Source organism: Platalea leucorodia (assembly GCF_965183815.1).
Source record: "Platalea leucorodia genome assembly, chromosome: 6".
Lineage (NCBI taxonomy): Eukaryota > Metazoa > Chordata > Aves > Pelecaniformes > Threskiornithidae > Platalea > Platalea leucorodia.
This window is the reverse complement of record NC_138828.1, coordinates 86,629,823-86,644,769: the sequence shown is the minus strand read 5'-3', so window position 1 is coordinate 86,644,769 and position 14,947 is coordinate 86,629,823. Positions and strand designations below refer to the sequence as shown.

Sequence of the window (14,947 nt, the reverse complement as noted above, 5' to 3'; positions counted from 1 at the left end):
AGGGTGGGCGCTCAGGGCAAGCCCCCGCGCCCCGTGGGTGCAGGTCTAACCCGGGGGGTGCGCAGGGACCCCCCAGCTCTGCTTTCCCTCACCTCTAACCCCGGGGGGCGCCTGCCCCGGCCCCCGCTGCCGCCCCCCACCCGCCGCCCCCCCGGGGGGGGCAGCACCCCCGGCAGGGACCAGCCCCGGCCCCCCCGGGCCGGGGACCCAAAGCTGCCACCTCATTAATATGCATTAAAATTTATTTAACAGCCACTGTGTCTGATTCGGGGGGCGGGGGGGCCCCTGGCCTCCCGGGGGTGGGGGTCCGTGCCCCCCCCACCCTGTGCCACCATCGGTGGGGCGGGGGCCTCCCAAAGCTGCTTATTGGGGTGCAAACAGGGGTGCGGGGGGCTGTGGGGGGCTGCAGCTGCGGCCCCGGGGCTGGGGGTGCGCGTGGGGGGGCCGTGCTGGGGGGCCGTTCTGGGGGGCCGCAGCGCACAGCCGAGGGGCCGCACGGGGACCCCCCTCGGGGGGCTGCTGCCCCCCGGCTACACGGCGTGGGGGGAGAGGTCCTCGTCCTCGGCGGGGGGGCTGGTGCCCCCGGGCAGCGGCGGGTGGGGGGCGTCGCGGGCCAGCAGCAGGGCGAAGCCTGGGCAGAGAGAGGCGGGGGTGAGCCCGGTGGGGGGGTGCGGGGGGCGCGGGGGGGGGTGCGGGGGTACCTGGCTTGTGCAGGGGCTGCGGCAGGAGGATGCTGTCACTGGGCTCGTCCCCCTGCGAGACAGGGAGCCATGAGGGGTCCCTGTGACCCCCAGCCGTGCCCGTCCCCCTGCCCAGGGGCCCCCCAGCCCCATTGCCCTGCCCAGCCCCAGCCTGCCCCCCCCATCAGCCCCCAGCCCCGTCTCATCACCCCCAGCCCCAGCCCAACCCCCAGAACCCCCCCCAATCTTGTCCCCCACCCAACCATGGCCCCCAGCCCCAAACCCATCCTCCCTCATTCTCAGCCCCCAGCCCCATGCTGCCCCCAGCCCCGTCCCGTCCCCCAGACCCGCCCCCCAATCTTGACCCCCACCCAACCATGGCCCCCAGCACCAAACCCATCCTCCCTCAGCCCCCCAGCCCCGTCCTGTCCCCCCCAGCCCCAGCCTGACCCCCAGAACCCCCCCCAATCTTGTCCCCCACCTGCCCCCTCCCAACCACGGCCCCCAGCCCCAAACCCATCCTCCCTCATCCTCAGCCTCAGCCCCCAGCCCCGTCCCATCCCCCCCAGCCCCACGCCGCCCCGGCCAGTGCCGTACCTGCGCCGGGGGGGGGTCCCGCTGCCAGGGGTCCGGCCAGCCCCCCTGCTCGTGTCCCCCGATGCCGTTGTGCCCCGAGTCGCCCCGGGCTGGCTCCTGCCCCGGCTGCCCCCCAGGCCCTGTGGGGAGGGGCAGGCTGAGCCCCACGCCAGCCCCAGCGCCCGGGCAGGGGTCCGGGGTGCAGGACCCCCCCAGCCCCATAGGGGGGTCCCGGCCACCCACCTGGCTGGGGTCCCTGGGCGTCCAGGAGGGGAAGGGCCGGATCCTGCGGCAGGCTGGGGGGGCTGGGGCTGCGCGGGGGGGTCCCGGCCCGGGGCATGGGGGCAGGCACCAGCCCGGGCAGGGGTGACCCCCCCCGGGGGCTTGGGACCCCCTCTCCCGGCCCCACCAGCAGCCCCGGAGCCCCCCAGGCCGGGGGGCTGGGGAGGGGGTAGGTGTCCAGGGGGGGTCCCTCCTCATCCTGGGGGGTGCTGGGGGGGCTGGGGAGGGGCAGGGTCGCAGCCTCCTCAGTGCCCGGGGGGGGCTGCCAGGGGGGGCTGCTGGGGGACCCCGGCCCGGGAGTGCTGCGGTGGGGCAGGGGCTCTGCCCCACGGGTGCCATCAGGGGACCCCGGCCCGGGGGGGCCAAGGGGGACCCCTGTCCCGGGGGGGCTGGCGGGGGGCAGGGGCCCTGGCCCAGGCACGGCAGGGGGGGACCCTGCCCTCGCCGGGCTGGGGGGGGCCCAGGAGGCACAGGGAGGCGTCCCGGTGGTGGCACATTGAGGGGTCCCCGTCCCCGCAGGGCTGGAGGGGGTCCCCAGGGTGGCACAGGGAGGGGTCCCTGTCCCCATGGGGCTGGGGGGGCTCCCCAGGGTGGCACAGGGAGGGGGCCTCATCCCTGTGGGGCTGGTGGCATGGGGGGGCCCTGCCCTGGCTGGGCTGGGGGGGCTCCCCAGGGTGGCACGGGGAGGGGTCCCGCTCCCTGTAGGGCTGGTGGGGGTCCCGGTGGTGGCACATTGAGGGGTCCCCATCCCCATGGGGCTGGGGGGGCTCCCCAGGGTGGCACATTGAGGGGTCCCCTTCCCCGTGGGGCTGGTGGGGAGGGGAGGCTGGGGTCGGCGGGGGCTGGGGGGGGGTGTAGCCCTGAACCCCCCGGGTTGGAGGGGTCCGGGCGAGGGTGGGGGGTCCGGCCGTCGGAAGATGAAGGCCGACTCCGTCAGGCTGCGCTGGTACCGCAGGAACGGCCGCCGGGCACCTGGGGCACGGGGCGGGGGGTCAGCAGCCGGCCCTGCCCGCCCGGGGGGCAGCGACCCCCACCGCTGCCCCGTGCCCGGACCCGGCACCGTCGCCATCGGCTGCGGGGGCACCTACCGGGCCTGGTGCCGAGGGGGGAGGCGGGCAGCGGGGTGCCAGAGGTGGACCCCGAGCGCTCCCGCTGCCGGAAGAAATCCCGTGGGTTCTGGGAGCGTTGGGAGACCAGGACGGCCGCCTCCTGCCGGCACCCGGAGACCCATCAGCGGGGCCGTGGCGCAGCCACGCTGCCCCACGGCACGGCCACGCGGCACCATGGCATGGCTGGGGGCACGTGGCACCGCGGCACAGCCGGGGCCACCTGAGACGGGACGGGGCGCTCGGCCCCGGCACTCACGGCCGCCTTCTCGATGGACTCGCTGCGCCGGCCGCGGTCCCGCATGGCCTCCTCGTGCTCCCGCTGCTGCTGCTCCTGTGGGGACAGAGCGCGACCGGGCAGCCCGCGGCCCCCGGCCCCCCCAGACCCCCGGCCCGGCCGGCCTGCTCACCCATCGCGCCTTCTCCTTCCTCCGCTCCTCCGCCTCCAGCCGCGCCTGCTCCTTCCTGCGAGGGCAGGGAGCGTCAGGGGGCACGGGGGGAGCTGCCGTGGGGCGCAGGAGCCTCCGGGTCCTGCTGTGGGTCCCCCTGCTCGGAGCCGCATGGGATGGGGGACGCTGGGATGGAGAAGCTGGGGGTGCAGGGGGTAGGGGTCCCACCGTGGGCGTCTGTGGTGGGAACTCTGTGGGGCTGGGGAGGCTGTGGGGTGCAGGGGGCCGGGGGTCCCCCCATGGGAACCCATGGCAAGAGCGCTGAGGGACCTGGGGACGCTGTGGGGCGCAGGGGGCTGGGGGTCCCCCCGTGGGAACCCATGGCAAGAGCGCCGAGGGACCTGGGGACACTGTGGGGAGCAGGGGGCTGGGGGTCCCACCGTGGGCTCCCGTGCTGGGGCCGGGCTCATGGGCCCTGTCCCGTGCCCCCCGCCCTCACCGCTGCTCCTCAATCATCCGCTCCTTCTCCCTGAAGCGGAGCTCGCGCTCGGCCGCCTCGCGCCTCTCCTCCTCCATCCGCTCCCGCTCCCAGCGCTTGCGTTCCTCCAGTGCCCGCCGCCGCTCCTCCTCCTTGCGCTGCTCCTCCTCACGCTGCGGCCGCACCGTGCTCAGCACCGGGACCCTCTCCGGCCCCGGCGCTGGGCTCGGTCGCGGGACCCCCGCTGGGCTCAGCCCCCAGTACCCCACGGCCTGAGCCAGCAGCCGTGACCCCGGTCCCGGGGATGCCGGGGGGCTGCCAGGGATGCACCCGGCACCTGTGCCCACCCGTGCCCACCCGTGCCCCCCGCCCCTCACCTCAGCCTGGGCCCAGAAGGAGTCCCGTTTGGTCCGGCGGATCTCCAGCGCCGGGTTGGTTTTGCGGTAGTTGGTGCCCTGCGGGGACGAAGCCGGGGTCTCAGGGCAGGACCCCCAGCCAGGGACCCCCGGGAGGGCACCGGGAAGGGTGGGCGAGAGCCCCATCGCCTCCCGGCCGGTCCCCATCCCCGTGGGCACGTCCCCGCCCGGGACCCCCCACTCACCACCAGCTCCTGGGCATCTGAGGGGGGCACCCTCCTGGCGAGGGCGGGGGCGGCGGCGGGGGCCAGCTGTGCCAGCGCTCGGTTCAGCCCCTCCTGCGTCACCTCCTCGGCACGGCGGGCGCTCAGCACCACGCTGGCCTCCTGCCGCCGAGACGGGACGGCGTCATCCCCCACCCCGAGCACCCACGGCCCCCCCCCCCCCCCGCGCTCTGCTCCCCCCCGCCGGGACGGATTTGCAGCCTCCCTGGGGAATCCTGGCGCCATTCCCTTCCACACGCTCCAGATGTGGGGCCGGATCCAGATGTGGGGAGCCAAATCCAGATGCAGAGCCGGATCCAGATATAGGACCCTGGGCCGGGTCTCCGGGGGCTGGGACATGGGAGCGGGGTGGGGGGCAGGATCCCACCAAGGAAGGGCAGGATCTGGCCGGGGCGGGGGGGGGCAGGGAGCCCAACCACAACCCCGGCTCGTCGGCCAAGGCTGGGAACTGGGAACGGCGGCGTCTGAGTCAGCAGAGCCAGGAATGCACCCGGCACAGCAAGCAAAGGTCGGGGCTGGCTAGGACGGGGGGGACACGGGGGGGCACAGGACCCAGTCCCCAGCCCCGGACCCCCCAGCGGGGGGTCCGGGGCTGGGGACTGGGTCCTGTGCCCCCCATAAACTCACCCTAAAGAAGGCTCTGATGGTGGGCAGATGCCCGGCACACGCCGCACGTTGGGACTCCGGTGCCTTCTCCCCGACCTGGCACCGGCACGCACCGCTTAGTGCCACGTCCCTGTCCCCCCGGGGACCCCCGGGTGGAGGGGGAGGGCGCTCAGAGCCCCCCCCACCCCCCCCAGGCCCTGCACTCACCCAGCTGATGAGGACGATGCGGTGAGCGCCGGTGCTGGGGTCTGGGATGCGGCACAGCCCGTACATGATGCCGGTGGTGGAGAATTTCCCGGCCAGCTCATCCGGACCCCCGGCTGTGCAAGGAGGGGGTGGGCGGGGGGTGGGTGGGTGCAGTGGGACCCCCCCCGGCACCCCCTGCCGCAGCGCGGCTCCCCGGTTACCTCCGGAGTCCAGGAGCTTGAGGTCATGGTGCTTGTCGTAGGCAAAGACGGCCCTGGGGGGGGGCAGAGGGGGGGTCAGGGTCAGGGGGGCAGCGAAGCAGCACGGGCAGCGGCCCTTGTCCCCACAAGGTCACCCGTGGCAGGCAGCGCGGCCGCCCCGACGTCCCGGCTGTGCAGGCGGTGGCTGCCGGCCTGCTCCGGGCAGCGCCGGCCGGTGGGTGCCCCCCCAGGGCAGCAGGGCCGGCGGCAGCGGCTCTCCTGGGGGAGGGAGCCAGGACCTGCCCCAGGGAGAGCCTGGGGTCCGGGGGGAGGCAGCCTGGGGCCGTGCCAGCTCGGGGGCACCCCCTGTGCCCCCCCGTGCCGCCTGCCCGGGCTGAATTCATGGAAGTGCCGCCGGCAGCATCCGCCCCGGGGACAATGGGGCCGCGGGAAGCGCCGCAGCGGCACGGCCCCCCCGGCCCGAGCCCCTCAGGGCGATGCCGGCGCTGCACCGGGCTGGCACCGCGCACCGGGACCCTGCCACCGGCCAGGCAGAGCCCGAGCCGCCGGCCCCGTCCTCCTCCTGCCTGCCCCGGGAGGGGGGAGCAGCCCCGGCCCCCGGCTGTGCAGGACCCCCTGCCCGGGGCCGGGGGGGCTCCGGGGCCGGGGACCCCGGCTGGCGGAGGCCCTGGCTGGGCACCCCCCGCCGGCTCCGCTGCCTCTTTGTCTCCGCATGGCTCCGATTACACGCGCATGTGGCGGCACGCCGTGCTCTGCGCCGGCCGGGACACGGCACGGCTCCCGGAGCACGCGTGCAGCGTGGCGTGGCATGGCACGGCATGGCAGGGCATGGCATGGCAGGGCCCGGCAGGGCTTGGCAGGGTGCACGCCACACAGCATGGCGCTGCATGGCATGGCACGGCACACCGCAGCATGGCACAGCATGGCAAGACGCGGCAGGGCATGCTGGCTGCGCGCGGCAGGCCTGGCGGGCGGCAGAACGGGCGCTGGAGCCCGGCCAGCGCAGCTCCGGCACCGCGGCATGCCGGCCGGGACAGCGGCTGGGGGGCAGAGGGCAACGCCCGGGCGGCCGGCGGCCTTGCGGCCGAGGCGAGCGTGCCGCCGCAGGGCCGCCAGGCGAGGGGCGGCTGCGGGTGCCGGTGCAGCCCCGGTGCCGTCGCCCCCCGCCCCGGCCCTGCCCGTGATGTTGGCCTGGCGGGGTGAGGCCACGCCAGCCCAGGGGTTTCGGGGGGCAGCCGGCTCCAGCCCTGCGCCCGCGGCACCGGCGCGGGACCCTCCCGGGACGGGCGCCCAGCCCCGGTGGGGCCGGGGACCCCCGCGGCCGGGGGCAGGGCAGGACCCCGCGGGCCTGGGGCGCAGCCGGGACGGGCGCCCCGGGCACCCCCGGGCACCCCGGCCCCTTCCCCGACCCCCCCGGGACCGGCAGCCGGGGCCGGGCCGCCCCCCCGGTGCTGCCCCCCGGTGCCCCGGGCGGCGCCGCTCCCAGCCCGGCGGCGGCGGGTCCGGGCGGGGCGGGGCAGGACCGGGCGCCCGGTTCCCAGGGCGGCTCGGCGGGCGCAGCGGCGGGCGGGGCTCAGCCCCCGGACGGCGGGCTCCTCCCGGCGGCACCCCGGCCCGGCACCCCCGGCCCGGCACCCCCCGGCCGGGACCCCGGCACCCCCGGCCCGGCACCCCGGCACCCCCCGGCCCGGCACCCCCCGGCCGGGACCCCGCTGCGTCCCGGACCCCCCCGGCGCGGCCCGGTGCCGGTGCCCCGCCAGCGCCCCGCCGAGCCCGGAGCCGCCGCCCGGTGCCGGTGCCCGTTCCTGGTCCTAGTTCCCGGTGCCCGGTGTCTGTTCCCGGTCCCGCTCCCGGTCCCGGTCCCGTTCCCGGTCCCGCCCCAGCCTCACCAGTTGGTCCCGGCCCGGGGGTTGCCCACGTCCTCCTTGGCCGCCAGCAGCGCCAGCCAGTGCCGCTCCAGCCCCGGGGCCGCCATCCCGCGCCCGCCGCCCCGCAGCCCCTGCGCCCGCCCCGCCCCCGCCCCCGCCGCCCGCGGGCGGGACCGGGCGGCACCGGGCGGGGCGGGGGCGGTGGCGGCGCCGGCCGGGGCGGGGCGGGGGCGCGGGGCGGCGGCGGGGCCGGGGCCCGGCAGCGAGCGGGAGCGGGCGGGACGGCGGCACCGGGGCGCGCCGGGACGGGGGTGCGGTGCGGGGTCCTGTGCTGGGACAGGGGTGCTGTGCCGGGATCCTGCGCCGGGACGTGGGTGCTGTGCAGGGTCCTGAGCTGGGACAGGGGTGCTGTGCAGGGTCCCGCAATGGGACGTGGGTGCTGTGCAGGGTCCCACCAGAGCATGGGTGCTGTGCAGGGTCCTGAGCTGGGACAGGGGTGCTGTGCAGGGTCCCGCAATGGGACATGGGTGCTGTGTAGGATCCTGCACCGGGACGTGGGTGCTGTGCAGGGTCCCGCGCTGGGATGAGGGTGCTGTGCGGGACCCCACAGTGGGACGTGGGTGCTGTGCCGGTCCCGGGGGACGCACGGGACCGCCGGCAGGATGGGACCCCGGCTGCGCGGGCAGGATGCGGCCAGGCCGCGGTGCTGAGGCCCGTCCCCGGAAGGGGGCCTCGGGGCTGGGGGTCCCGGCCCCCCCAGGGCCACCGGCCCACCGTGGCCACCGGCCCGCCGCGGCCACCGGCCCAGGGCCTGCGCCCACCCTGCTGCCCTCCCGGGGCGCTGGGGTGCCGGCGCTGGCACGGGGCAGCACTGGAGGCCGGCGGTGGTACTGGTGTCACTGGGGCGTACTGGGGCGCGCTGGTGTCACTGTTTCCACGCGTGCGTGCTGGTCCTGCTGGTTCATACTGGTGTGCACTGGTGTCCCCGGCGTCACTGTGGTGAGAGGCGGCGCTGGCTGGGAGTGCGGTGAGCGGGGTGAGCGGTGCCACTGGTGTTACTGGTGCTGCTGGTGTCGCTGGTGGTGTTGGTGTCACAGCTGTCACTGGTGCCACTGGTGCCACAGCTGTCACTGGTGTTGCTGGTGTTACTGGTTACACTGGTGTTACTGGTGCTGCCAGTGTTGCTGCTGTCACTGGTGCCACTGGTGTTACTGGTACCGCCAGTGTTACTGGTGCCACAGCTGTCACAGCTGTCACTGGTGCCACTGGTTTCACTGGTGTTACGGGTGCTGCTGGTGTCAGAGCTGTCACTGGTGTTACTGGTGCCACTGGTTTCACTGGTGTTACGGGTGCTGCTGGTGTCAGAGCTGTCACTGGTGTTACTGGTGCCACTGGTTTCACTGGTGCTGCTGGTGCTGCTGTCACTGGTGCCACTGGTGTTACTGGTGCCGCCGGTGTCGCGGGTGTCGCCGCTGTCGCCGGTCCCCGCCCGCTCCCCCCTCCCCGCGCCGGGACGGTGGGCGGGGCGGGGCCGTGTGGACACGCCCACGTGGACACGCCCCGCTGCCCCGCCCCATCCGAGGGGCGTGGCCGTCGCTCACGTCCGGCCGCGCGCGGGGTGTGTGCGCGCGAGGGAGGGGGGGAAGGGGGGGCGGCGGGGGGCGGTCACGTGGGCGCGGCGCCCCCTGGCGGCGCTCCTTTGTCCGCGCGCGGGCGGGGCCGCGGCGGGGCGGGCGCGGATTGGCGGCGGGGAGGCGGGGCGGGGCGGGGCGAGGCGGGCGGCGCGGCCGCGGATTGGCGGGGCCGTCGGGGCGGGGCCGCCGGGGGCGGGGCCGCCGGGGCGGGGCGGGCGCGGATTGGCGGAGGCGGCGGGTAACGGGCCCGGGCGGCGGCGGCGCGGGCATGGGCGGGGGGCGGCGCTGAGCGCGGCCGCTCCGTGCGGGGCCGCTGCCCGGGCCCGGGGCCGATGGACCTGGACGTGGACTACGAGCGCCCCAACGTCGAGACCATCAAGTGCGTGGTGGTGGGCGACAACGCGGTGGGGAAGACGCGGCTGATCTGCGCCCGCGCCTGCAACGCCACGCTCAGCCAGTACCAGCTGCTGGCCACGCACGTCCCCACCGTCTGGGCCATCGACCAGTACCGCGTCTGCCAGGAGGTGCGGGCCGGGGGCGGGGGCCGGGGGGGCCGGGGGGGCCGGGGGGGTCGGGGGGCCGGGGCCGTGACGGCGGCGATCCCTGTCCGGGCAGGTGCTGGAGCGCTCCCGGGATGTGGTGGACGAGGTCAGCGTCTCCCTGCGCCTCTGGGACACCTTCGGGGACCACCACAAGGACCGGCGCTTCGCCTACGGCAGGTGGGACCGCGGGCGCCCCGAGCCCCGCCACCGGCACCCCAATCCCTGCCACCGGCACCCCGAGCCCCGCCACCGGCACCCCAATCCCTGCCACCGGCACCCCAATCCACCACCGGCACCCCAATCCACCACCGGCACCCCGAGCCCCGCCACCAGCACCCCAACCCGCCACTGTCACCCCCATCCCCGCCACCTGCACCCCAATCCACTACTGGCACCCCGAGCCCCGCCACCGCCACCCCAACCCGCCACCGGCACCCCGACCCCCCAGCCCTGCCCACCCCGGGGTCGTAGGGCCGAAGGGGCCCCTTAGGCTCCTGCCAGCGCCCAGAGAGCGGCCCTGGCGCCCCAAACCCTTGGGGGGGCCGGGAGCGGCCCCACCCCTGGCTGGGGGCTGCTTTCGGCACCCCAGGGGCACCGTGGGCCGCGGCTCGGGCGGCAGCGGGGCTGTGCACCCCGAGGGCCCCCAGCACCGGGCAGGGAGCCCCGGGGAGCAGCCGGCACCACCCACACAGGGGCTACCCGTTTGGGGTCGGGGGCAGCCCAAGGGTGCTGGTTGGGGCACCCGGGGTCCCCGCCTCCCTGGGGGGCTGGGGGTGCAGACCCTGGGTGGAGGTCCCGTCCGGGCAGGCACTGAGCCCCGCACACCGGGGGGTAGAGCTGGGGGCTCTTTCAGCCGAGCAGGGGGTGTCCGGCCCCCCAGGGCCATCCCCAGGGCTGGGACCCTTCCCTCTGGGGTGCTGGGACCCTTCCCTCTGGGGTGCTGGGACCCTTCCCTCTGGGGTGCTGGCCCAGCAGCAGGAGAAGACCCCGGGCTGTGGCCGAGCGGTCACCGGCCCCCCGAGGCTCCCTGGGCTGTAAACAACCCCCTTCCGTGGCCGCTGGCACGTCCGGGCTCTTATCGCCCACCACACCGCGCCAGCGCGGCTCGGCAGGATCTAATCTCCCCTCTGCACCGCTCGCGGCGTGGGGGCACCCCTGGCCGGGGGGGATGTGGGGGGGCTGCCCGAGGTGCCCGGTGCTGCCTGTCCTGCCGGGGCTGCCGGCCCCGCGGCGTGGGGGGTGCCAGGTCCCGGCCCAGGCCGGCATCGCCCGCGGGTGGACGGCGGCTCCCGTGCTGGCCGGGGGCCGACGGGAGGCAGCGGGTAGCGTCTATCTTGGTCCCTGACACGGGCCCCGCTCCAAACGCGTCTCCTGGTCACGTCTCGGCAAGGCGCAGACTAAAAACAAACCAGGTCTGGGGCCACGTGGCTGCTCCTGGCCGCCTTATAAGGCCCCGGGGGCTGCGGGGACCTGGGCGCTGCTGGCACCTCCCGCGCGTCCCCTGTCACCTTGCCCATGGAGGCTCCCCCGAGCCGCTGGCAGTGCCGGGATGGCACTGGCAGCAGGACGGCGCCCTGCCGGGCCCGGGGGAGGGAGTCCAGCCCCACGCCAGGCGCGGGGAAGGGGCTTGGGGCGGCCGGGCAGGGATGGCCCCCGCAGCCGGGGGCTGGCACCCACTCTGGCGCTTGCCTGGCCACTCTCCGTGGGCTTCTCCTTGCACCCGCTCGCGTGTGGTTGCTGCCCCGGTGCTCTGTGGGGTGTTCCTGGGGCCGGGACAAGTCCTGCACCGTGCCATGCCGATCCTGTGCCATACCCGAGGCGGGGCAGCCCTTGGCTTGGCCAATCGTGGTGACCCAGAGCCGAGTGCCCTCGGCCGCCTTCTCGGTCCCGCCTGCCCCGGTGCGCGGCCGTGGGGCAGAGCCCTGCCGGGGCCGGCGCGGGGTCCCGGGCTGGGGGCAGCGGGCTCCAGCGACGGGTGTCCCTGGAGAGGGATGGGACCCCGGGGCTGTTCCCTGAGGGAGGGGGCTGCAGGGGGTGGCCCGGGGACACCGGGTGACAGCGGGTCACGCTGGGGCTGCCCTCACTCCTCCTCCTCTTCCCCCCGGCCGCAGGTCGGATGTGGTCGTGCTCTGCTTCTCGCTGGCGAACCCCAACTCCCTGCGGCACGTGAAGACGATGTGGTACCCTGAGATCAAGCACTTCTGCCCCCGGACGCCCATCGTGCTGGTGGGGTGCCAGCTGGACCTGCGCTACACTGACCTGGAGGCCGTCAACCGGGCCCGCCGCCCCTTGGCCAAGTGAGGCCGCCGCGCCGGGCGGGCGGGGGGCGGCGGGGCCGGATGGGGCCAGGGGGGCCGGATGGGGCCGGGGCCCCTCCGCACGCGGTGACGCGGCCCCGCTCTGTCCCCCCCAGGCCCATCAAGCCCACGGACATCCTGCCCCCGGAGCGGGGCCACGAGGTGGCCAAGGAGCTGGGGGTGCCCTACTACGAGACCAGCGTGGTGGCCCAGTTCGGCATCAAGGATGTCTTCGACAACGCCATCCGGGCCGCCCTCATCTCCCGCCGGCACCTCCAGTTCTGGAAGTCCCACCTGAAGAAGATGCAGCGGCCGCTGCTGCAGGCTCCCTTCCTGCCCCCCAAGCCCCCGCCGCCTGTCATCCAGGTCCCCGACCCGCCGGCCAGCCGCAGCTGGGGCCCCGCCGCCCTCTTCTGCACCCCGCTCTGCGCCGACGTCGTCTTCCAGCTGCAGGGCGGCCAGCGGGTCTTCGCCCACCGCGTCTACCTGGCCACCTCCTGCTCCAAGTTCTACGACCTCTTCACCCTGGAGGGGCCGCAGGGGGCGGCCAAGGAGCCGGCCACCCGCACCAAGAGCCTGGACGGGGAGCGGGGGGCCCTGGCTGAGGGGGCGCACGCCCCGCTGCGGACTTCGCAGAGCGACGACGCCCTGCGGCCGGCGGCGGGGGACGGCGCGGCGCCCAGCGACGGCCGCGACCTGTCAGCCTGGGGCCGCGGCTTCGTCAGCCTGCGCTGGGAGCTGGTGGCGGACCCGGTGGCGGGGCGGGAGAAGCGGATGGCAGTGGTGCGCATGGACCAGCGGGTGCAGGCGGAGCCCTTCCGCGCCGTGCTGGAGTACCTCTACACCGGGCAGCTGGACCAGGCCCGCGGGGACCTGATGCAGGTGGCCACCATCGCCGAGCTGCTGGAGGTCTTCGACCTGCGCATGATGGTGGCCAACGTGCTCAACAAGGAGAGCTTCATGAACCAGGAGATCACCAAGGCCTTCCACGTCCGCCGCGCCAACCGCATCAAGGAGTGCCTGGCGAAAGGGGTCTTCGCAGGTAGCGGGGTCCCTGGCCGGGGGCAGAGAGGGGACGGGGAGGTCACCAGGCCCCTTCTCCAGCCGGACGTCCTGGCTCCTGTGCTGCCCTGCCTGGACCCGGGGCTCCTGGCAACCCCGATCCCCCTCCCTCCACCAAGGCCGTTGTGGTCTGGGGTCCCAGAGCCCTCGTCCCTTCCCCACGCCGTCCCCGGCACCCGCGTGGCAGCGCCACGCTCCCCGGGCTGGGTCAGCCGCGGTGGGGGCCGCAGGAGCTGCCTGGGGCGCGTGTCCCCGTGTCAGGGGCTGGGGTGGCCGAGGGGTGACCGTCCCCGCGCTGAGGCTGTCCCCTTGCCGTCCCAGATGTGGTTTTCCGTGTGGACGACGGGGCCGTGCCGGCGCACAAGCCCCTGCTCATCGCCGGCTGCGACTGGATGATGGCCATGTTCCGGGGGGCTTTCCGGGAGAGCTACGCCGCCGAGGTGAGGGGCTGCAGGAGGGGTGTCCCCGCTGGCTCTGCCACGAGGCTGCCGGGAGGACGGGCGTCCCTTGGCAGCGCCGGCTCTGCTGGGGGCTGGCTTGGACCCCCGGCCCCGGCGCGTGTGCGTCCTGCTTTCCCTCTTGCCAGAGAGAAAGCAGGGGGCCGTGCCCGTCCTGCCCCACAGGTCTCCCTGCCCGGCACCAACTGCGCCTGCCTGCGCGCCGTCCTCGACTTCCTCTACACCGGCGTCTTCACCCCCACGCCCGACCTGGACGCGATGGAGCTCCTCATCCTCACCAACCGCCTCTGCCTGCCCCGGCTGCAGGCGCTCACAGGTGAGGCCCCGCCGCCCCCGGCCCCCGTTGACGTCGCCTGCCAATACGATCGCGGCGCGGCGGGGACGCGGGATCGATGCGTCCCCGTGCGTCATTAACGGGGCCTTATGTAAGAGCCGGACGAGCCCGGCTTAGCCCCGGGGCGCGGCCCGGCTGCCGGGGCGCGCGTCCCCGGCGTGTGCGGCCGCCGGCGCCGACGGCCCCCCCCCTCGCCCCCAGAGCAGTACGCCGTGGACGAGCTGCTGCGAGCCTTCGTGCAGCGGGTGGAGATTGACGAGCAGGTCATCATCTACTTGGAGATGACGCAGGTACGCAGCGGGGCGGCCGCGGGGCCTGGGGGGACGCGAACCCCCCGCGGGGCAGGCGGCGGCGGGGGCTGCCGGTGGGGGGTCGTGGGCAGCGGCCCGCCGCGCTCACCCCCTCCGCCCGCAGTTCCACAACGCCCGGCAGCTGGCCGCCTGGTGCCTGCACTACATCTGCACCAACTACAACAGCGTCTGCCGCCGCTTCCCCCGGGAGATGAAGTTCATGTCCCCAGGTAGGGCGCGGGGGGCGCGGGCGGGGACGCGGGGGGCGCGGGGCCGTGCCGCGCTCCGACCGCCGGTGCCGTCCCCCCGCAGAGAACCGGGCGCACTTCGAGCGGCACCGCTGGCCGCCGGTCTGGTACCTGAAGGAGGAGGACCTGTACCTGCGCTCCAAGAAGGAGCGGGAGCGGGAGGAGCAGCTGCAGCGCAAGCAGCACACCCGCAGCAAGTGGTGCTTCTGGCGGCCCTCGCCCCACGTCTCCTGAGCTGGGGTCCGGCCCCGGGGCCGCCCCGCTGAGCCGGGGGGCACGGCCGGGCTGGGGGCTGCCCGCTCGGCCCCTCTCCCCGCCGAGGGCCGTCGGTCCCCCCAGCCGCTGCCCGTTTACACCCCTCGCCCTGGCTGTTTACAGGCGCTGCCCGCCACCGCTCGCCATCCTCCCCGCCGTCCCGCCGTGCCTTTCCCCGGCGCGGGAGCGAGGCCGGCTGCGCCGAGCCGTGCCGTGCCGGCAGGGCCCCCTCCACCCCGGCCAACGCTGGTGCTACCTCTGACCGAGCAGTATTGTGGGGCTGGGGGCGGGCGGGCAGCGGGGGCTCTGCCAGCCGCCCCCTCCTCCCGGGGGCTCCCCCAGCCCGTGCCGGGGGCTCCCCCGGGCAGGGCTCTCTGGTGCTGTATTTCCCCCTCCGCGACGGAGGCGGGGGGCCAAGCTGTGAGTGGGGCGCGGGGCGGGAGGCTGGGGTGGGCGCGGGGGACCCCGGGGTCCCTGGGTGCTTGTGTGGCTGCAAGAGCTGCTCCCGCCCGGGGGGAGGGCGGCTCGGCCCCCCCAGCTCACCTCTGTGCCTTGGACGTGCCCCGGCAGGGCCACGGGCTGTGTCCCCGCGGCGGGGGCCATCGTCCCCGGCCCGGGGGTCCCCAGGCTGAACTGCACAACCGTTTTTACACTTTTTTACCCCCGCCCCATGAGCACACCGGCCCTCGGGCCCCCCCGGGCCGCCCCAGCACTGTGAGCAGGGCTGCCCACGCCTCTCAGCATCGGCTGTTTTAACCTTTAATAAAGCCTTTTGTAACGGGCCCGGGCTCCGCT

At 75.8% G+C, this 14,947-nt stretch overlaps 2 protein-coding genes across 4 annotated transcripts; one reads left to right on the top strand and one right to left on the bottom strand.

Annotated features, from left to right (window-relative positions):
• Positions 1-391: 391 nt before the first annotated feature.
• Positions 392-7,162, bottom strand: LOC309592430 (uncharacterized protein). Of its 2 annotated transcripts, none has more exons than XM_082315775.1 (14): positions 7,054-7,162; positions 5,165-5,217; positions 4,965-5,077; positions 4,779-4,853; positions 4,113-4,253; positions 3,889-3,966; positions 3,533-3,684; positions 3,055-3,190; positions 2,904-2,978; positions 2,627-2,747; positions 1,500-2,510; positions 1,278-1,396; positions 702-753; positions 392-631 (listed from the first exon to the last, which is right to left on the bottom strand). In XM_082315775.1, the coding sequence occupies exons 1-14, from the start codon at positions 7,137-7,139 to the stop codon at positions 531-533; spliced, it is 2,313 nt and encodes a 770-aa protein (XP_082171901.1). In that variant the 5' UTR covers positions 7,140-7,162; the 3' UTR covers positions 392-530. The 2 variants fall into 2 exon arrangements, with proteins under 2 accessions (XP_082171901.1, XP_082171902.1); XM_082315776.1 differs by having other exon boundaries at positions 3,055-3,109.
• A 1,761-nt stretch (positions 7,163-8,923) lies between these two features.
• On the top strand, positions 8,924-14,934 carry LOC309592104 (rho-related BTB domain-containing protein 2-like). Of its 2 annotated transcripts, XM_082315214.1 has the most exons (9): positions 8,924-9,190; positions 9,282-9,385; positions 11,320-11,505; positions 11,622-12,547; positions 12,889-13,007; positions 13,191-13,341; positions 13,561-13,649; positions 13,774-13,879; positions 13,962-14,934. In XM_082315214.1, exons 1-9 carry the CDS (start codon positions 8,999-9,001, stop codon positions 14,129-14,131), a joined length of 2,043 nt encoding a protein of 680 aa, XP_082171340.1. In that variant the 5' UTR covers positions 8,924-8,998; the 3' UTR covers positions 14,132-14,934. The 2 variants fall into 2 exon arrangements, with proteins under 2 accessions (XP_082171340.1, XP_082171341.1); XM_082315215.1 differs by lacking the exon at positions 9,282-9,385 and having other exon boundaries at positions 9,107-9,190.
• The last annotated feature ends 13 nt before the right edge of the window (positions 14,935-14,947 follow it).

Bases quoted from the DNA above. Each gene is read 5' to 3' on its own strand.
- LOC309592104 (XM_082315214.1), top strand. From the start codon at position 8,999: ATGGACCTGGACGTGGACTACGAGCGCCCCAACGTCGAGACCATCAAG. The intron at 9,386-11,319 runs GTGGGACCGCGG...CCCCGGCCGCAG, and splicing joins CGGCGCTTCGCCTACGGCAG to GTCGGATGTGGTCGTGCTCT. The intron at 13,650-13,773 runs GTACGCAGCGGG...CTCCGCCCGCAG, and splicing joins TCTACTTGGAGATGACGCAG to TTCCACAACGCCCGGCAGCT.
- LOC309592430 (XM_082315775.1), bottom strand. From the start codon at position 7,139: ATGGCGGCCCCGGGGCTGGAGCGGCACTGGCTGGCGCTGCTGGCGGCC. The intron at 4,854-4,964 runs GTGAGTGCAGGG...TGCCGGTGCCAG, and splicing joins GCATCGTCCTCATCAGCTGG to GTCGGGGAGAAGGCACCGGA. The intron at 2,511-2,626 runs GTAGGTGCCCCC...CCCGTGCCCCAG, and splicing joins CCCCCTCGGCACCAGGCCCG to GTGCCCGGCGGCCGTTCCTG.